Source organism: Ictidomys tridecemlineatus, chromosome 5, assembly GCF_052094955.1.
Source record: "Ictidomys tridecemlineatus isolate mIctTri1 chromosome 5, mIctTri1.hap1, whole genome shotgun sequence".
In the NCBI taxonomy this organism is placed as follows: Eukaryota; Metazoa; Chordata; class Mammalia; order Rodentia; family Sciuridae; genus Ictidomys; species Ictidomys tridecemlineatus.
The window spans coordinates 193127858-193149136 of NC_135481.1; the positions used below are offsets into that span (position 1 = coordinate 193127858).

A 21279-nucleotide genomic window follows, 5' to 3' on the forward strand; every position below is an offset into this window, starting at 1 on the left:
ATCCTACACAGAGGGCAGATCCTGGAGCCCTGGGATGACTCCAAAAGATCACGTGGACTCTGAAGTCAGCCCCAGTGGGGTTGGGGCCCAAGCATTTGATATTAGTGCTTCTCAAAGTATGATGCCCAGACAGTCACCAGGAGTTTGCAGGAAGGACCCCAAACCCACTGAATCAGAAACTCTCGGGGAAGGGCCAACCATTTGGTTTTGAACAAACCCTCCAGATAATTCAGATGCATAATAAGGTTTTGAGATCCTCTGCTCATGTCTTGTTCCTGTGACCTTCTGAGAGGACAGTGGTCCGACCCTCAGGGTTGGTCAAATCTATCAGAGAGGATTGCTCTGGGTTCCTCCAACAAGGACCTCCGAGGCTGCTCTGCATGTGCCTAGCAGTGAGGAAGGAGCTGAAAGGAGAGAGTCCAGTCTTTGCCCTGATGCAGTCCGTCACTCAGCAGGGAGACAGACAATGAGCAAGTCAGAAAGAGAGAAGCACCTGACAGTTCTCAGGTGGGCACAGAAGGCAGGGCGTGATGCATCTGAGAGCTCAGGGTGCTGTCCGTGGGCAGGGCTGGGACCCCCTCCAGCTCTCCCAGTGGCCTCCCTATTCTTCACACACCTCCCTCTTCTGTCACAGGCCATTTCTTTTCTAGTTCTGTGCCCCTAGCAAGGTCTCCTCCTAGATCTTCCAAAGATGGGCTCCTTCTCCTTGCTCAGGTTTTGAGATCCTCTGCTCATGTCTTGTTCCTGTGACCTTCTGAGAGGACAGTGGTCCGACCCTCAGGGTTGGTCAAATCTATCAGACACTCCTCAGAGAGCCCTCCCTCTTTATTTTATCTAAAGCAGTCTCCGCAGTCACTCCTCAGAGAGTGCACAGTCACTCCTCAGAGAGCCCTCCCTCTTTATTTTATCTAAAGCAGTCTCCGCAGTCCCCGGCCCCCACAGATGGAAACTGAGCAGCCTCAGCATTCCCAACTCTTGCCTCTTCCCCAGTGGAAGGGGGGTTCTCGGGCCAACTCCTCCCCTGTCCTGACTGGCTGTCTCTAGGCCACAGTTCACATCCATCCCATAGACTGTCCTGAGTCCCCCCAACCATTGCTGAGCAGGCGGAAGCCAAGGTTGGCTGAATGAGCTTTAGTAAAGCCAAAGCTTACTGTGTAGGGCTAATGCCAACCCTCCTCCTCTAAGGGAAGCCCCAGAAAGAGCAGTCACCCCTAACTCTCCAACGTGCGTTGTGCACTCCTTTCTGAGTTCTCTGGCGGTAAAGACAGAAAGAAAATGAGGAAAGTGCTACATAAGAGACCCTAAAAGCTGGCTCTAAGAGTGGCACACTCTCCTCAGACAGAGCCCTTCAACCCAACCCCAGCGACTGTGCGCACTCCTACAAACTCCTGTGCCTGTGCAGGACCCCAAAACTCCAGGTCCCTGTCCAGGCGCCCGTGCAGGCCTGGGAGTGCCGGCTGCATCATATGGGTCTCTCAGGGGCACGTAAGACCTAAAGGAAAAGGAACCTGGCATGACACATGCCATCACTAAGAGGATGCGACGAAGCGCATGCCCCAGGGATGCAAAGACAGGATGGATCCAAGGGCAACCAAGGAAATGGCACAGGATATGGGGCCGGTGGCTCCCAAGTAGAAGCTTGCATAGATCGCGGAGTTTACGGCTCCAGAACCGTGGTACCGATGGACACCAGGACAGGGGAGCAAGGAGCCCAAAGACAGTGGTGCCCCAGGACCTCCAGAGAAAGGCAGACTTGGAGCCTGGGGCGCCAGGATGTGGAAGCGCGTCCGGAATGCGGGCCCCAGGGCAGCCTGAGGCCAAGGCTTCAAGTACGTGGCAAGCGCAGACCCCAGGGCAGCGGTGCACGAGACCCTGTGCCGCTGGTGCCCTTGAACCGCCAGGGAAAGCACGTGACGTGGCGCGCGACCCAAGGAGGTTGCCGAGCAGCCTGGCGCGTGCAGCCTCCAAGAAGCGGAATTCGGGGCCTTAAAGGCTGAAGGCCGGCAGGGAGGGGATGCGTGGAGCAGCAAGGGAAAGGGGACAGCGGTGGTGGGGGACACAGCACGCGCCGTCCCGGGCCAGGCGGGAACGTGCCACACAGCGCGCGACCCCCGCAAGAGCGTCAGGCCCCGGATCGGAGGCAGCGGCGGCGACCTGGGCGCCTGGCCGCGCGGTGCGACCGTCGCGCTGCCTCCGTCCCAGCAGCGGGGCGAGGCCGGGCGCCGAGCTCCTGCCGCCCGCCCACTCTCCCCGCCCCGCGCGCAGTCCCCTCCCTCGTCCCGCCTCCTGCCCCGCTCCCTCCCTCGGCGGCCGCAGCGCCGCGCTCCCGGCGCACTCGGAGCCCGGCGGGGACCAGGAGGCGGAGGCGGGGTGGCCCTGGGTCCGAGAGCAGGAGTCGAGCCGGGCCCCGGGGCCGAAGTTTGGCCGCGGCTCCGGGAGGCAGAGCGGGCGCCCCCGGCGGCCTCCAGCCCCCTTTCGCATCCTCGTCCCGAGCCCGTGGCATCGGGGACCGCAGCCGTGACCCGGCCAACTCCAAGGCGGGGACGCCGCGACGGGAACTTGAGGTGGGAACTTTGCGCGCTGCAGCCTCGCCGGACGCTGCGGCGCTGCGGGCAGGACCCCGCTCCGCCACGCTGCGGCTTGGGGGCGCTGCACGTGGTGGTGGCCCCAGACTCTCCTGCGGGGGCCTCGAAACCGGCCGGGAGGGAAGCTGGGGCGACCGAGGGCCAGCGAGCTGCCGCGGGCGGCGGCGTGGAGCGCGCTTCGCCATGGCTGCAGTGCTGGTCCAGCTCCGGCTGCAACCCAGGGGTCCCCCGGATGCGAAGTGCGGGACGTTCTCCGCCAGCGTGACCCGGCGTGGGGTGGGGGCGCGCATCCTGAGACAGAGGTTTCTAGCAGCCTTGCCCGATCCCGGGAAGTGGGAGAGTTGGATGGAGGGGGGCGTCTGTCGCTGCTTCATTCACTCAATCTATAAACACCGAATGGGGCACCCTCACCGGTGGGCCTTATTGATTCATTCATTAATAATCTCAATGAGCGATTCTTGAGCGCCTACTGTGTGCTGGTCGCTGAGGATAGCGAGAGAGTTCACCGGAAGCCCGAGAATGTGATAGGGAAGGTCTCCTCAGCCTCTGGAGCTCCGTACTGGAGAGGGGCTCAGCCTGCAGGATTGGAGGGTTCGGATGGGGAAGGTGGAGTTCATTCATTCCATCAGGGAGTGAACAAAGATTGGCTGAGCCATTACTGTGGGCAGCCACCATGCCAAGAGCACAGCATTTGTTCAGCCAGTCAGTAAACATGTATTGAGATCCTGTGCTGAGGAGGGAACAGAGAGGGACGGCGTGGGGACAGGATAGGTGGGAGCAGCCTTCCTGCAGGTAAGAGAAGTAGGGAAGTCACCTGCTGGGTGACCAGCTGCAGCAGCCCATGTTTACAGGTAGAAATGGGGTTCATCAAATGCATTCATTCTCAATGGGGGTGGGGGAATGGGGGTGGCGTCCAATGGGTTCTTGGAAAAGAAGAAAAAGTCTTTGAAAAGCTCCTTAAGGGGGGGGTGATGATGGGGTTCAGGGGTGAGAAATGCTGGGCTCATGTAGCTCATGGTAAATGCAGGCGGCCACCAGTGGGGTTTGTTGGTCAAGCTCTGCATTCAGCAGGCATCTTCTTAAGTACTTGGTATTCTTAAGCACTTAACGGGTCCAGCGTCACCCAGGTGGATGGGAAGAGGGAGACAGACACCTAGACATCCACTTTGCTGACACCCTGAGCTCTGGGGTGGGGGTGATAGGAGGGAGGAGCTCCTGCCTTATGAATCTGAGCAAGGTTTTCCCCTAAGGTGTTTGTGATACCCCGACACAGTCACTATGGGGAGCCTCACCACCATCGCCTCGAATTTAAGATTGGCACTGCTGGAGACTGGGGCTCATGGCCACAACGTGCCCTCTTTGTGTAGGACCAGAGCCTCTGCCTGTGTCTTCTGACTTCTGATTCTTTTGGTGCTTTACAAAGGTACCTGCAGAGTGGAAAGGGAGGGAAGGTGTGTGTGAAAGTCAGGTGAGCTATCGTCTGGGGATTGGTCTTATCCGTCATGCTCTGAGCCAGCCCGTTCCAGTGGAAAGATGCCTACCCAGGGACTCACTCCAAACCCACAGGGAGCTGTGCGAGCGCTGGAAACAGAAAACCTTGATTCTTCTCCTAAGGCTTGGGAAGCCAGGCTGTGGGCACTGGTGGTGGCAGGTCCAGGAGCCGCTTTGAATCTCACACACAGCTGGGCTCTGGCCAGAGGTGAGAGCTGCCCCAGGGAACAAAAGAGCAGAGATGTGTCCTGAATACAGGAGGCCGGTGACTCACACCAGATCTGGGACTTCAGCCCCAGGACCCCCTGTTCAGTGTCTTGACCAGGGTGTCCCTTCTTTCCACCCCTTTCCTCATATTTGATAGAGCTATTATTCTGGTTGCCAGAGGTGTAGGGAATTTGGGAATCCAGTCTTGGTTGATTCATTAAACCCAGAAATGGAGCCCTCGGGTGGAAAATGGCGGCTGATAAGCCCCTCTAAACAGAATTAATAAGAAACCAGAGGCAAGATCTGTCAGCAAGCACTCAATCACTGTTGGCCATTTTTATTATCTAGCAGATTGTATTTGATGAACAAAACCAGCACATGAAGTGCATTTGCTACAGATAGGATGTGACTTATGCCTATGATTGTCCCCTGCCCTGTGGTGACTTTTGTCTCACACCTGCAACTCCCCTGAGGAATCACGCAAGCAGGTGTCTCCCTGCCTGATGTCCCAAGGTCCCCAGGTCTGCTCCTTTGCTCAGGCCTCTCTACCCAAATTTCCCGCTGCAAAGACACAAATAGAAAAGGTGTTCTTGCACCGGCCCCCAACACATCCCGGTAGAAAACAGACGTGTGTGTGGTGTTATTCTGCCAGCAGCAGAGCCCGGCTGCTCCAGAGGCAGCCTGGGTTTTTAACAGGGGAGACTCTGGCCCTTTTTTTACTCTGGAGGCAAGTGAGGGATTGAGAGAAGAGCCCGGTTCCCAGCACATAATCTCCCCAGGGATGGGGACCCCAGCTCAGAGGAAGCAAGGCCTGAGATGCTTGGATTGTGACAAGGATGAACAGCAGGTGGCTGAGAAATAATCCCCAGGCAGCATGGCATCTCTCGGAGGTCCGACATGCCAGGACGGGGCCAAGCTCAGGCTGGATCTGTTTTGATTAATGGTTTAATTGGGGATGAATGTAGCATGACCCACCTCTGAGTCAGCCCAGCCAGGAGCCCTAATCCTAACAGATGGAGCTGCGCTGGCAGCAGCACACACGGGGAGCGGGGAAGAGCAGCGGAGGGAGAGACTGAAGGGGTCCCTACGACCCTCCCAGAATTAGGGAAAGGCACAGGTTCAGAAGCTGGAGGGAGAGGGAGAGAGCGAGACCCCAGGAGCTGAGGGCGGGAATCTTCTTTAGGAAAGCCACCTCAGGGGTGGGTTCCCGGGTTAGGGGTTGGCACAAATCTTCCAGCCTCCCAGATTCAGCATCTTGTAGTTTGGGGAGGTCAGAAGCCCAAGATGGTCCTCAGTGGGCGGAAAACAGAGAGTCCTCAGAGGAGTAGCCACGCTGGCCTTGCCCGGCGCGGAGAGGCCGCCTGCGTTCATTGGCCTGTGGCCTGCAGCACGCCATCTCTGCCCCACTCTCTTCTTTCCAGAAGCCAAAACAGCAGTCCAGAGTGGACACATGCAGAGATTCTGCTGGTCGCCTGCTCTGCCCTAATGCAATCACAAAATAAGGATGAAGACGTTTGCCCAGTCACAAGCAATGCCTGCATTTTCCCATCTCTAGAGGCTTTCCAAAAGCTCACCCATAGAAATAGAGGCACCCTGTCCCGGGCTTGCTGAAGGTGGCGGAGACACCACCCCTCCATCCCCATGAGAAGCCAGTGGTCTGGGAAGGCAGAAGACTGCAGGCCAGGCCAGGCCAGGCACAGTGGTGCAGGATTGTGATTCCAGCTACTTGGGAGGCGGAGGCAGGAGGATCACATATTCCAGACCAGTCTGGGCAAACCAGAGAGACCCTCACGGTAAAAATTGTAAGAAGGGCTGGGGCCAAAGCTCCGGGATAGAGTGCTTGCCTAGTGTGCACGAGGCCCTGGATTCCAGCCTCGGTAGCACCAAAACAAAGATTGCTTGGAGTTCAGCTCTAGGTTTGTCACTTATCACCTCCATTTCCTCATCTGAAAAATGGGAGCATTCGTGATAAAATCTCCCCTTTAGGAAAAGTCAGGGATTCGTGCAATTAAGTCTCCCAACACAGTGCCTGGCCCTGCGTGTGCAGCCAAGGGAGGGCCGTGCTGCTGTGGGTGGCGCTGTGAGTGTGGCGCTCTCCGCGTGGTGCTGGCACTCAGAAGGGGGGCCCAGAGCTCCCTGGAAAGGATGAGCATGACAAAAGAGCGGAGGCCAGAGAGGCCATGGAGAGACCAGAGAGGGCTGCAGCAGGTGGGCTCAGCACCTGTCCTTGTGCAAGGTGGCCATGACATGGGAGGTCGGGTGCTGCCGCTCATCCCTGAGCAAAGCTGCATTCACCAGACCCTCCTCACAGCCCTGCAAGGGGGCCCCCAGCCTCACTCTGTAGGGAGGAAAAGGCTCCAAGGGGCCAGTGCCCCTGGGAGTGGGTGGCTGGCTCAGGGAGCAGCAGCCGTGGCCACCTCTGTCCCATGCTGTGCCCCCCACCCAAACCCACCCCCCAGGCACTGGGCCCTCAGCTCGTGGGGGGCTGCCTCTCAGAACGCCTTATGCTTTCAGTGATCGTTTGTCTTCGGCAACGTGTGCCCCGCCTCCACCGCAGCTCGTGAGCCCATCATTCTTCCAAGAAGGACAGGAGATGGCGTAGGGAGTGCCTGCCGGTGGATCTCTGGCCTCTGGGAGGAGAATTTGGTCAAGGTGACCCCAGGGCTGAAGTTTCTAGCAAACCCAAAGAGCCTTCCAGAACTCCCAGGGGATTGAGCAGCCGGGCAGGGGTGCAGGGGTGCAGGGGCAGTGCTCCTCCCAGTCCAGAGCAGCCTCTGCCCCTGCAGCCCGGCCTCCAGGCTGCACCTGCCTTCTGAGGGAACTGTAGTGCCATTGAAATCGCTAATCCTGGGCCTCCCCTTGGGGCATGCTGACTGAGGAGGGCTAAGAAAGACCCCCGGGCATTCCAGAGGCTGGGGGCTTGGGAAATTTCCTGCTTCTCATTTTTGTGTCTGAACCTAGTTCACCCCAAGTTGTGGGGACTGCCTGTCTGTTCCCATCTCTTCCTCCTTGGCCTGTGCCACCCTGACCTGCTTCACTCATTTTTCTCCTTGTTCCAAACCCCAGGTTCATTCCCTTCCCCTGCCCTTCCGGGCACCCTCCATGTGGTTGACAGGGATCCTCAAATGTGCTTGAGTCTTTGCAAAATATGTAATGTGTGTGCATTCATTTACATAAATAGCCTAGTGCTGTGAACTTCTGTTTCTCTCTCCACTGGCTTCCATGTTTTTAAGACCTAAATATGTTGCGAAACCTCCATCTCAATTCATTGCCTCTGCCTCCTGAGCACCGTGCAGGATTCTGCAGTCTGGGTCTGCTGTGACCCACTCATCCACTCCCTAGGGACGGACATTGGGAACCTCCTAGTGCCACAGGCAACACAGAACCACATTCTTGTACTTTGTTGCTCTCTTAGATCTGATTTCACGGAAGCAAACTGCTGAGTCAAAGATTAGAGTGCAAATAATTTATCACCAACATCATCAGTCACAGCGCAGGTCTCGGTCTGGGAACAGAAGTGGGAATGGGATCCTGGGTCACAGGGTAACAGCCTCCTTCATCCCCCTCGGTACCACTCAGTGCTTTCCCAAAGGACTGCACCAGGCTGCACTCCCCCGGCCATGGATCCTGGAGCGGATGACTCTGGCTTCATATCCCAGGGCATCAGGCCACAGGAGCCACCTTTGGCTGGTGGGTGAGGGTGGATGACAGTCTCTCCCCATAGCTAATAATTCTACAGCAGGATCCTTTGAGGACTCACTGTGTGTCAGCCATTGGGCCAAACATGTCACCTGCTTTTGTCCTCACCATGATTCAAGGAGCTATTCATATCCCCATTTTACAGATGAGGAGACCAAATCTCAGGTGAAGCTTACCTTGCCAAAGTCAGCACACCTGCCCTTGAACCCAGGTCTCCTGATTTCAAAGCCACTGGGCTCTTTTGGATCCCCACGTACAGTAGTCAGCAGCTGGTCCCCAGGGGAGGAGGGCTTTATCTCAGCCCTCCCCGTACTCTGCTTCTGTTGCCACAAACTGAAGACAGACAAAACTGATGAGCTTACAGGTCGGAGGCCAGAGATCACAGAGGGTCTGGCTGAGCTCAGCTCCGGAGTTGGCAAGGTTGTGCCCTCCCTCGAGGCTCTGGGGGATCCTGGCCTTGCCTGTCCCAGCCTGTAGAGGCCACCGGCATTCCTTGGCTCTTGGCCTCTCCATCTGGCTGTCCAGCCATCTCATACCACGTCCTTCTGACACTCTCTCCTGCCTGCATCTTCCATACAGAAGGACCCTGTTGTCACATGAGCCCACTCAGATAGCCCAAGATGATCTCCTGACCTCAGCCCTGTTCCCTCTGTGCTCTCTGTCCCTCCTTACTGGACCGTGGGGCAAATTCTCTGTGTATGTTCACTGACCCCGAAACTAGTGAATTAGGGACTTCAGGAGTCAGGAGCAGGATGTGAACATCTGTGGGGCATTTTGTACCTGCCACACCCCCCTGCGGTGTCTGGCTGTACTGACCTCATGGGCCTGATATGGGTGCAGCTTCAGCTGGCTCTGGGTGCTGGGCACAGGCCAGGCTCCTGCCTCTGGCCTTCACCACAGCTCTGTGACCTGGTCCCTCTCAGCTGACACACACTCTGGTCAGACCAGCTTTTGGAGTCTGGACTGTCGCGCAGGAGGCTGCTTCCCTACCCTCTCCTTCACCAAAGTCCTCCCCATCCATCATCCCTCAGCCAGGATGCTGCGAGATGCTGCCTCTGGAGCATGCTTGTCACAGCGCCACCTACCTGTCACCTTGGTACATGGCACTGCCTGGATCACCTGCGTTGTTTTTCCTCTGCCTCAGGGAGTCCTGCCAGCTCTTCCTCCACCTCCATCCCTTACCCATCCAGCTCCTCAGTCCCCTCCACTGCTCCAGCCTCGGCAGCCTCTTCCCAGAATGGCCTCCGCCTCCACAGCCCGGTCTCCCAGCCCCGCACCGTGGCCTCAGCTCTCCTCTACCTGGCACCTGCCCACCTCCACATTTTGCCGCCCTCCTTCCCATCGCCCTGTGCCCAGCCCCTCAGGCTTCTCTTTGGTCTCTGATCGTCCAAGGCCACCCTCAGGTGGGGGAAGGAGCTACTCCCCCACTGCATGAGGCTTTGCCCCCGTCCCCTCCTCCAGAAGCCCTTGCTAACCCTCCAGCTAACATTGCCTACACCCATGGTGGCTCTCCACCTGTCACCTGGCTCTGTTCCGTCACGGTCCTCACTGCAGCTGGAAGTCCTTGGTGTACATCCTTGGAGACTGTGTTACCCCGGAACAAGAAGTCCATGAGGACGGGGGTAGGGTCTGTCTTGCGCTCTGCAGTGTCTGCAGACCCGGCCCAGCGTCCAACACTTGGGATGCTCAAGAATGAGCGGATGGCCTCTCCCATGGGACTTCTCATCCCACCTCCGCAGCCCCTCCCCAGAGCTCCCCCACCAGGATCTAGAGCCAGCACAGGAGAAAGGACAGATGTCTGTCTTGGGAGGGCATCAGGCTGGGTGAAAGCAGCATTCTTGCCCAGCTCAGGCTGTGGAGCCTGTTTGATTGATGAACTTGACTCTAGAGTCTAGAGATTCTCTCCCACTCTCAATGGGTGAGGTACAGGCAAGACCCACAGCCAGAGAGAAATGTGCCCATCCCCCATTCAGCAAATCCCAGCCTCTGGCCCTCCTGGGACCCTGGCTTGGGGGGATGCGAGGCAGCACTACTGCCCTCTGCAGAGTAGCCCTCCTCTGCTCCCGAGCTGGCTGGGGCAGGTCTGCACGGGAACCCAGCTCAGCACTAACGGAAGGAGGGGCCTGAGGGGGAGAGGTGAGGAGTGGGTCTCGGGGGAGCCTTGCCAGCCTCCAGCAGGCAGAGAAGAGGGAGAAGTTCCTGGAGAGAAGGGCGGCTGCAAGCTGGGGCGCCACAGCAGGAGCCCTCGGGCTGGGGAAGAAGAAGGTCCTTTGCTTCCATCACCATTCTGCCAAACAGAATGTCATTTTCTCTCTTGTCTTCGGTGGCAGCGATAAAGCTAAAAAGCAGTATCGCTGAGTGAAGTGCCTGAGAGGGATTCTTCCCACGCCCCCGGGGAGCCCGGCAGGCTCTGCCAGAGGAGCTGGGTTCCCCTGCTCCCCTCTCTAAACCCAGGCAGTACTGCAAACCAAACCCGGCTGTGAAACCAGCTCTCCCCCAAGATGAGAGCCGGGATGTGCCTTAGGAAGCAGTGGCTGCTGGGAAGGGGCCCTCCCGGGGGCACCCACCCCTACCCTGGGCTCCTGTGAAAACACTGGCCCCGCACACCCTGCGAGCGTGTGCACTTCGCCGCACGTGCTTCCCCTGGGGATTGGGCTGGGTGGCGAATGGGGGTTCTAAAACCAGGCATTAGGTCCTTACTACTTTTCTATGCATCTGCTTAATTCTGGAGAAGCCTGTTGGGTGACCTCGGGGTCTCCAACTCGGATGTCCCCAGGGCCAGGAAGGAAGACACACAAGGGAGGTAGGGGGGGTGTCAGGAATACGATGAGGAGGAGTGGGACTGGGGCAGATCGGAGCCTGCTTGCCCTGCCACTCCTCAGTGGGGCTCTGGGCCAAGCCTTGCCAGATATTCTTGACATCGAGAGATGCCAAGAACAAGGATTTTTTTTTATATGAAATTTCTCAATTTTCAGAAACTTCTCCAAGCCAAGCAAAATATTCATGAACCAAACTCAGCCCCAGAGCTGGTAATGAATAAGCAACTTCAATGTAGTAGTGCCGCCCTTGGCTTTGAGGGCCGAGGAGGAAGGAGTCCAGGCCAGCTGATATTCTGACCTCGGTTTCCCCGAAGGACCCTCAAGCTGTTGGCCTCATTGGCTGGAAACGGACTTAGGCAGCCCCCCCTTCTCTGAGCTCCTACCCTGCTGGGCACAGGGACTCCTCCTTCCCCCAGGGGGAGCCAGGCTGGTACATGGATGATTCCAAAACCGGGTGCTGCATGGAGACCAATTCACCACGGCACAGGGCGGGGACAGGAGATTTCACGGGAGGAGAAGGCATGGCTGGCAGGCCACCGGGCCATCCTCGAAGTGGCATTTGCTGTCACATAAACAAACATGGCCCTGTCTCGGTAACTAGGTGTGTTTTGTCTCTGCCTCTGACTTAGGGCAGGTGATACTGTTTCCCATCTGTGGAAACAGTACAGGACTTACTGTAACATAAACACAACAGCAAGGTGACAGTGGTTATCAGGTGCCGGCTCTGTGTGCACCAAGGGCCCGTGTGTACATGGCTCACTTAATCCTCTGCACACAAGACTGGGGTGGCTCACATGGTTGTGCCCTTTTCACAGATGAGGAAATGGAAACACCAAGTTTGAGTCCCTTTCCCAGCTGAGTGGCTCCAGAAACCTATGTTTTTGACCCGTTCACCTGAGCCTTTTCTCCACCGCATTTTGGATACTTGGGACTAGGTAATTCCCTGTTATAGGGGCTCTCATGGTCCTACATTTCACAGTATCTCTGGCCTCTACCTATAGGACATCATGAGCATTCCCCAGTTTTGACAGTCAAAAATGCCTCCAGGCATTGGCCCTTGTCCCCTGGGGACAGAGCGAGCCCTAGTCGAGAACCTCAGGCCTGTACTAAACTGCCTTTCCAAGCTAAATATACCCCCCCCAAAAAAAACCCTGGGTTAGTTTAAAATAAAGTGTTAAGTAAATAACAGCACAGGTTTGGCCCAGTCATCCACTAGGAGGTCAGCTCCTAGGGTTGGGGACCACTTCTGATCCTGTGCACTGCTGCTGGGTGTCAGGGGCCTAAGCCCTGAGGTGCACAGTGTCACTCCATACGATTGAACTCAGGAGCACTCGACCACTGAGCCACATCCCCAGCCTTATTTTGCATTTTATTTAGAGACAGAGTCTCACTGAGTTACTTAGCACCTCGCTTTTGCTGAGGCTGGCTTTGAACTCGCAATCTTCCTGCCTCAGCCTCCCAAGCCGCTGGGATTCCAGGCGTGCACTCTGTACCTTTCTAAGGCATTCATGAGATGGATATGGAAAGACTGTAGTCAGGAGATGCTGAGTGATAATGTTGCTATTTTCACTATTAAGTGAGCATCTTAATAACAAAATGACGTCAGCTAGGCGCTGGAGCTACAAGCATCTATTTGTCACAGTTCTGGGGGCTGGAAGTCCAAGAAGGAGGTGCCAGCAAAGGGGATTCTAGTGAGGACCCTCTTCCGAGTTGCAGACTGACTTCTTACTGTGTCCTTAAGAGGGGAGACAGCACTCTGGTGTCTCCCCTGGGAAGGACATCCTGGGACCCCGCTCCCAGGTCCTCATCAGCCCTGGTACCTCCCAGGGTCCCCGGCCTCCGCCCATCCCACTGCCCTTAGTGTCCCTGCCTGTGCTCAGGCCTGGGCTTTCAGTCCCACCCGCTCCAGGAGGCGGGGCTCAGACGCACTGGGGGTCACCAAGGGTCTCTGCTCCCTTCTCCCCCCAGGCCCTAGAGGGATGTGAAGGCCCAAAATGACCCTGCTACCGGGAGACAATTCTGATTACGACTACAGCGCCCTGAGCTGCACCTCGGACGCCTCCTTCCACCCGGCCTTCCTCCCGCAGAGCCAGTCCCTCAAGGGCGTGTTCTACCGGCGCGCCCAGCGGCTGCGGCCGCAGGATGGCCCCTGCCCGGGCGGCCCCGCGGGGGACCGCCGGCGCCGCATCATCATCAACGTGGGCGGCATCAAGTACTCGCTGCCCTGGACCACGCTGGACGAGTTCCCGCTGACGCGGCTGGGCCAGCTCAAGGCCTGCACCAACTTCGACGACATCCTCAACGTGTGCGACGACTACGACGTGACCTGCAACGAGTTCTTCTTCGACCGCAACCCGGGGGCCTTCGGCACCATCCTCACCTTCCTGCGGGCGGGCAAGCTGCGGCTGCTGCGGGAGATGTGCGCGCTCTCCTTCCAGGAGGAGCTGCTCTACTGGGGCATCGCCGAGGACCACCTGGACGGCTGCTGCCGCCGCCGCTACCTGCAGAAGATCGAGGAGTTCGCCGAGATGGTGGAGCAGGAGGACGAGGAGGACCCGCTGGACAGCGAGGGCCGCGACAGCGAGGGCCCCGCCAGGGCCGAGGGCCGCCTGGGCCGCTGCATGCGGAGACTGCGCGACATGGTGGAGAGGCCCCACTCGGGGCTGCCCGGCAAGGTGTTCGCCTGCCTGTCGGTGCTCTTTGTCACCGTCACCGCGGTCAACCTCTCCGTCAGCACCTTGCCCAGCCTGAGGGAGGAGGAGGAGCAGGTAAGACTGGCCACGGCGAGGGAGGGGGTGGAGGACTGGAGGCAGAGCTGTGTCCTGGGCCACTCTGCCCCCCTGCAGTCCACTGTCCCTCCTCCCAGCATCCCCAGTCCCTCCTGACATCCTGCCACTTGCCGGGTGTGTGTGCGTGGAGCTGCTTGCCCTCCCTGTTAATACCAGCCAGGGCCAGCGGCCATGACTACCCTGGTCCTTGCTGTGTCCCCCCCCCCACTCATCCCACAGTGTCTAGAACCCTGTGCAGCACAGATGAGGAACCTGGCAACCGTGGTTGAATGCGTGAGTGAGCAAATCCACAGGTGACGAGGTGACGTCCCTGCCCCAGCTAAGCACATCATGTATTTCATCAAAACTCACCTCACCTACTCGAGTCCTTTCTCAGCCTTCCTGATTCCTTGGCATAGCGGTAGCCCAGACATATTTTCTGGGTCTTAAAAATAATTTTTATTGTTAAGCATATGTGTCTATGCATGTCCCCAGATGGTGAGGGTGTCTTTGTGTTAAATAGGAGAATGACCACAGTGCGTGCCATTCTAAGGCTCCCAGAGGCAGAGCAGTCGCAGGAGCCCGCAGGGGGATGGTGGCCCCGCCTACATCTGATCTTCTCTGCGGATCCTCCAGTAACCCTCCGGGGGAAGTGTCCTCACTCCCACTTGGCAGAGGAGGACACGAGGCAGGTCCAGCAGGCTGCCAAGCCCAGGTTGATTGAGCCACAGTCTGTGTTCTTACATGTGCACCCACACGGCAGCCTGGGACCCAGGAGAACCCCGAGAAGCGTGTGATTGGCCTGCGAGATTTCTGAACAGTTTCGCTCGGCTGCCCACATTCAAAAGTAACGTGTTTCCCAAATAACAATGTACACTCCTAACTTCTAAAAATTATAAGGTCAGGGGCTGGGAATGTGGCTCAGTGGAGAGCACTTGTCTAGCATGTGCAAGGCCCTGGGTCTGATCCTTAGCACCGCAAAATAAAATGGAAAGGGGAAGGTCAGGCGCCCTGGCCTGGGGTTCATTAGGGCAGCTCTTGGTGGAGCTGAGTTCCCAGGGGACGTCCTCCCCAGTCAGGCTCCTTGTGCCTGGGACCTGTGGGCCTTTGATTTGTGATCCCTTCCCTATACATGGAGGTTCTGAGACCAGAAGGTCTCAGACAGGCACAAAATGTATAGGTGTTTGAGAAATAGGTCTGGTGGTGTGAACTGAACGTAAATATGCCAGCTGGCATTTACTGAGCGCTGACTGCATACCCTGCATGTGCTAAGTGTCTTACATGCAGTGTCTAACAACATCAGAAGTTCTCTCCTGGAGAAGATTTTCCCACATACAGATACTGTGGAGAAAGTAGCAATAGCTGTTGCATTTACAACACATGGAAGGTTGTTGCACTTTGAAGTTTTTCCAATATACTTGAAAATATACGTATTTTTCAATATATTGAATTTTTTAAAGGGTATTAAGAAAATAGCACCATACCAAAAAATCACCTTTTCTTTTTGTATTCCTCTACTGCGGATTGAACTCAGGGTGCTCCAATACTGAGCTCTATCTCCAAGCCTTTTTTTTATTTTGAGACAGTCTTGTTACATTGCTGAGCCTTGTAATCCTTCTGCCTCAACCTCATGAGTGAGTAGGATTACAGGCTTGTGCCACCAGGCCCATCCAAAATTAACTTTTTTCTTTCTTTCAAAATTAACTTTTGATAAGCATAGGAGGCAGGGACAGAAAGGACAGTGCTAGAGCCAGAAGGCCTGAATTTGAGTCCCATTTTTACACTTTGGCTGTGCAAGTGTAGGCAGGTTACTAGACCTCTCTGTGCCTCAGTTTCTTCACCTGTCCACGGGGAATGAATAGGCCTACCTGTCGTGTTGCCAGGACTCCATGAGTGAGCCCACGTGGAGTGATTGGAACGGTGCCTGGTGCACAAGTGAGCCAGAGGTAGTGAATAAGGATTTACACACACCTGCCAGGGGCAGGGGGCTCACCACGAGAAACCTATCCCTGTTGGAACCCAGTTCCGACAACTTTGATCCCAGTTTTAACAGGAAAATAGTAATAAAGCCACTGCCTTATTCAACTTCTGATATTGAACTTTTAAAAATAATTTCTGGCTTTTTTTTTTCATGATTCATTGAAAATGCTCTTCTCCAGTTTCATTTCGGGGGCCCTCTGTATGCAGGCTCTGCAGGGGGCTAGGGTGGCCAGGACAAGGCCTCCCACCAACTCCCATGACCCCTAGAGTGAGGCCCATGCTGGGGGCTCTGGGGCTATCAGAGGAGATGTGTTCCGGGAAGGCCTCCTGGAGGCGGGGGCACAGAGGACTGAGACCTGAGGCCCTGCCAAGTGGGCCCCCATCTCCAGCAGAGAAGACCGACAGCCAGACCTGGGGACCCTGGCTGGCCGAGGGCCCACACAAGGACCCACTGGACACCCTTCCTCTCTGCCAAAGGCCCTTTGCAGAAGGAGCCCAGTCCTCGAGGGCGGTCTGCTGTCCAGTTATACTGCAGACGGGGCCTAAGCTGACGCCTTCGTGTTACTATGGCCATGAAGTAGTTTTCTGTATTGTGCTGTCACCACTCTGAAGTCAGCATCAGCCATCCCCAGATGTCACACAAAACTGCAGATTCCCAGCTTCTCGTAGAGCGTCAGGGAGGCAGCTGAGCCCGACCCCCCTGCGGAAGAGAAAGGGGCTCTGCGTGGGCCCAGCCCACTCCCTGCGCCTGCCTGTCCCCTGATGGCTGAGGGGTTCCACCGCTGTCTCAACTCCAGCCCGAGCTTCTTCTGTTCATTCCTGTAATCACCATGTATTAAACACCTGCTGTATGCTGACCTGTCAAGGCACTGGGTCCAGGCAGTGAGCAGCGTGTACAGATGGCCCTGCCCGGTGGGGGGGTGGGGTGGGGGAGTGGGGGGGAGGGGTGAGGGTGGGATATGCTGGCAGGGAAGACACATGTAAATAAGCAACTTAGAAAGCCTATGAGAAGGTTTTGAGCACTGTCAACCAAAGGGACAGAGTGAGGGGACTGGATGCAGGAAAAGGGGCGCTGCCTAGACGGGATCACAGAAGGTCTCCAGAGGAGGTGACAGCTGGGACACAGCCTGGAGGAGACAGAGCAGGTGTTCTGGGAAGGAGGAAAGAAGTCACAGGCCAGGCTGGAGGGGGGACCCAGGTGTTAGGGGAGCCAGCAGGGGGGCTGGGAGGTGCTGCAGGTGTGGGGGGGAGGACAGAGCGGGAGTCAGGAGGAGATGGAGAGGCAGCCCTGGGCCCTGCAGAGGAGGGACAGGGACCCAACTCCTGTTCTCAGGCGCCCCCTGGGTACCTGCAGGGATGGGAGAGCCCAGGGAGGAGGTGACTGCAGCTGTCCCGGTGAGGGAGGGCGGGCTGGGCCAGAGGGCTGTGGACAGAGGGCAGCCATCTGCTTCTGACACTGCTTCACCTCAAGAGCCAAAGAGATTTCCAAAGACAATGAGTCGAGGCACCAAGGGTAAGGGACAAGAGAGACCGCTGGTAGCGAGCCAGGGGTCGGGCGGAGGAGAGAGAGGCCTGGGTGGGAACAGAGCTAGAGGGGCCAGGGCCAGAGCACACGGATCAGCAGGTGGGCACCCACCGAGTGCAGGGCAGAGCCCCGGCCCTCCCTGGCGGGAGCTGACCCCTGGCTCTCCCCAGGGCCAGTGCTCCCAGATGTGCCGCAACGTCTTCATCGTGGAGTCCGTGTGCGTGGGCTGGTTCTCCCTCGAGTTCCTCCTGCGGTTCATCCAGGCGCCCAGCAAGTTCGCCTTCCTGCGCAGCCCGCTGACGCTCATCGACCTGGTGGCCATCCTGCCCTACTACGTCACGCTGCTGGTGGACGGCGCGGCCTCGGGCCGCCGCAAGCCGGGCGCCAGCAACAGCTACCTGGACAAGGTGGGGCTGGTGCTGCGCGTGCTGCGGGCGCTGCGCATCCTGTACGTGATGCGCCTGGCGCGCCACTCGCTGGGGCTGCAGACGCTGGGGCTCACGGCCCGCCGCTGCACCCGCGAGTTCGGGCTGCTGCTGCTCTTCCTGTGCGTGGCCATCGCCCTCTTCGCCCCGCTCCTCTATGTCATTGAGAACGAGATGGCCGACAGCCCCGAGTTCACCAGCATCCCCGCCTGCTACTGGTGGGCGGTCATCACCATGACGACTGTGGGCTACGGAGACATGGTGCCCAGGAGCACGCCCGGCCAGGTGGTGGCGCTGAGCAGCATCCTCAGCGGCATCCTGCTCATGGCCTTCCCGGTGACGTCCATCTTCCACACCTTCTCGCGCTCCTACCTGGAGCTCAAGCAGGAGCAGGAGAGGGTGATGTTCCGCAGGGCCCAGTTCCTCATCAAAACCAAGTCGCAGCTGAGCGGCATGTCCCAGGACAGTGACATCTTGTTCGGAAGTGCCTCCTCGGACACCAGAGACAACAACTGAGCCCAGAGGACACCCTGCCCTGCCTGCCATCGCACCTCCGCACTCCAGCCATCCACCGCAGAAGCCTCCAGGAGACACCGCGTCCCAGTATGGCCCGGACCCCCCCCCCCAAGAAGGACATCCCCCACGTGGCAGAGGGTCCCTGCGCTCTGCTCCACAGTGAGAGGGAAGCTGCTCACGCCCCAGCGTCCAGCCATGGCTGCCCCTGTGTGTTCCCCTGCCGGGAGGCGGCTCACCCTGCCCACCATGTAAATAACGCCCAGCGAAACCCGCTTCCAAGGTGCCTGGAAGAGAGGACAAGCAACCGCAGCACGTCTGTCCTCGGTGCCGAGCGTGTCCGGGGACAGGGAACCGGTGACAGCAAGGAACGCCTCCCCCAGGCTCCCCTTGAAAGAGGGAGCAAAGCCCGACAGGGGCACCCGAAGTAAAAGGGCGTTGGCCAGGGTCGCTCAGCTGTGGGGTTGGAGGAGACAAGGGCCCCTGGGGACACGGTGGTCCCTGCACTGCCCCCTGCTTCTCCTGGCCCAGGCTGGTCTTTTGGCCCCTTTCCCTCCTTCCCCCTCCTCTCTTTCCCCCTTGAGGCCTGTTTCTCAAACAGAGTCCCCGCACCAGTTGACAGGACACACAGGGGCCCCTTGGCCCGGCTGACCCCAGAGGGGAAGTGGCTTCATTCCCCCTCTGACCCGTGGTGTGGTCTTTTCACTCCACGTGTGTGTGAGTATCATGAAAATGAATGCCTGGCGCCAGCTCCCTGAGGTGGTGGGTGTTTGGGGCTGGTGGCCCACGGCTCTGGGCAGCCTGAGAAGCACACTGAAGCCCCCAAAGGCCCCCGTGTGGCCCCAGAGCCCTCCAGAGCACCCGCCTGAACCACACGGCTCCCTGAGCTCAGGTTGCGCACAGAGAGGGCGCCAGGCCCGCCTAGAAGGTTCCCCGCAGCTCCCAGGACCTCATCGGCATCTGGAAGGAGCTTCACACCCACGTCACCCTCCCAAACTGCCCCCCCCGCGGGTACAGCAGCATCACCTTCTTCTCCGTCCCACACGCCAGAGGCCCTGCCACCGTCCCCACCCCAGCCCGGCAGCAGGAAGCACACTTGGGCAACGAGCCTGGTGGTGAGGCCGCCCTGCCCACGCCCGGGCGACTGTCGTTGCACAGGGATAAAGCCAGCGCCCTGGCCCCTGGCCCTGTCCCCTCGGGATCCTCCCGGCCTCCTCCTGCGTGGCTCTTCCACCGGCCTCTCCCTCTGCTCTCCAGACACACCCAGCCGCCCCTCGGCCCTCAACCTGCAGGTCCCTCTGCCAGGAGCGCCCTTCCTGCCGCCTCCCAGGGAGGCTTCCCTGGCCCCACTGTCCCCAGAACCCAGGCCAGCGCCCCCCACTCCCCTGGTCCCCTTAGCCACGGTCTGGCTCGGCCCGAGCTGGTCACTGCCAACGGGCAGGGTCTCGGCCACATAGCTCGGCCTGGTCCTGGCGCCTCTGCAGGCGGGGGCTGAGCGCGGCTCGTACACATTCCTGGGAACAGGGAAGGGAACAGAGGAGAGGCCCAGGGCCCAGAGAGGCACTTGGTTCCAGCACTTGTTTTTAACGTTGGAGGTTGGCTCCTCGGAGCGGCTCTCTCTCCATGCCTTTCTGTTCTCTGCTCCCTCTCTCTCTCCCTCTCTCTCTTTCTCTCCCTCCCTCCCTCCCTCCCACCCCCCAGAGCCCCACTGTCTCAGCTCGGTGCCCCGTGGTGAGGCAGAGTGGAAATACCATCCGAGTCACGAGAGCCTCGTTAATGGCTCTCCTGACACCTGCTTCCAGTGACTCACGTCGCAAAGTAAGTTTTTTAACTAATTAGCTCTACCTTCCCAGGCCCCGGGGATGTCACCATGACCAGCCGCTGCCATCCCCAGGATAGCACCTCGGATTTATGGGATGGCCTTTTTCCCCCTTGAATGTTCCAGTGAGGTACAGAGGCGATTGGAAATGCCAAGCAGACGGTATCAGAGGGAGCCCTGCGCCAGCAGCCAGGAGGGCACGCGCACGGGGGCAGGAGGGAGCCCTAAATGGAGCAATGCTGGGAGGGGGGCTCATGCCCCCAAGAGCCCAGGGGGTATGGAGAAGAGACTGGGGTCACAGTGGTCAGGATTTCTGGCCTCATCTTGTAGATTCTGCTCTGTCCTCATGGCCAAGGCCAAGGTGTGGATCAGCCGCCATCCAAGACCTCAGCTCGGGCAGACGGGCTCTCAGCCCCAAGCCTCCCATGAAGTGGGCTCCTGGGCCCTAAGTAGGAAAAGGGGACCTCAGGCAGCCTAGCCCGTGCTTCAGGCTTTCCTGCCCGTTCTTAGCCAGGCAACCGTGCGTGGTTCCTGGAGGAGCTGGGGGCAGCCCCCTGGTGGGTCAGTCTGAAGCAGAGAAGGGCGGGCTTCGGGGTTCCCTCCCCTCTCCCTGGGGCCTCCCCGTGACGGGGGCTCAGACCAGGACCGCTCTGGGCTCCGTGCAGAGATCTGTGCTCTGGCAGAGCCGCACCCCAGGCCTGCCACACCGGGGCCATTTCTGGGTCACGCACGTGGTCATCCCTGATCCGTGACCTAGCTGGGCCTCCTGGACCCGTGGTGGGCCACCAGGAAGCTGGTGACAGTGCAGACTCCCAGGCTCCCTCTGAGCAGGACCAGGACCGGCGTGGGGCCAGCCGGGCGCTTGCCTCTGGCACAGGATTTAAGGGGCAGCCGGAAAACTCAGCCGTCAGGACGAGCGGTATGTTAACGCACTCTCCCCGGGATTCAACAGTGTCCCGCTCACAATGAATAAAGGACGAGATTCTACATGGAAACAGGGTCTGTCCGTCCTTTCCTGCCTCGGCCTCCCCTGCCTCACTCCGGTTCCCGCGCCCCGTGTGTCCTGGCGAGACTGCTCTGCTCGCGGAGGACAAGTCTCCAAGGAAGCGTGGGGCCGCTGACCACCTAACCCTGCGGCCACTGCAGGCCCGTGGCCACCCCACCAAGGGCATCGGATGGGCCCAGCACCCTCCTGCTGCAGCGAGCATCTGGGGCCAGGCCCCTGTCTTTGTGGGGATCAAACAGTGATGGGGAGAGAGAGCGAGAGAGAGAGAGAGAGAGAGAGAGAGAGAGAGAGAGAGAGCGCATGTGGTTGAGGAGAACAATCTGTGACGGGCACTCGGGTGACCTGGCGGAGAGTGACCAGGGCCAGAGGAGGTGGAGGAGAGCCTCCTGAGCCGGTGGGGTCAGAGAAGGACTTGCCCAGAGGTGACATTTAATGGGGACCT

The 21279-nt window shown here is 58.5% G+C and overlaps 1 protein-coding gene across 3 annotated transcripts; it reads left to right on the plus strand.

Moving 5' to 3' along the window:
* The first annotated feature begins 2269 nt into the window (after window positions 1-2269).
* Window positions 2270-20826, plus strand: Kcng1 (potassium voltage-gated channel modifier subfamily G member 1). 3 transcript variants are annotated; one of them, XM_005325212.4, is made up of 3 exons: window positions 2270-2564; window positions 12770-13569; window positions 17245-20826. In XM_005325212.4, exons 2-3 carry the CDS (start codon window positions 12796-12798, stop codon window positions 18013-18015), a joined length of 1545 nt encoding a protein of 514 aa, XP_005325269.2. In that variant the 5' UTR covers window positions 2270-2564; window positions 12770-12795; the 3' UTR covers window positions 18016-20826. The 3 variants fall into 3 exon arrangements, with proteins under 3 accessions (XP_005325269.2, XP_040130737.2, XP_040130736.2); XM_040274803.2 differs by lacking the exon at window positions 2270-2564 and adding an exon at window positions 3025-3377; XM_040274802.2 differs by lacking the exon at window positions 2270-2564 and adding an exon at window positions 10125-11736.
* The last annotated feature ends 453 nt before the right edge of the window (window positions 20827-21279 follow it).

Bases quoted from the DNA above. Each gene is read 5' to 3' on its own strand.
- Kcng1 (XM_005325212.4), top strand. From the start codon at position 12,796: ATGACCCTGCTACCGGGAGACAATTCTGATTACGACTACAGCGCCCTG. The intron at 13,570-17,244 runs GTAAGACTGGCC...GGCTCTCCCCAG, and splicing joins TGAGGGAGGAGGAGGAGCAG to GGCCAGTGCTCCCAGATGTG.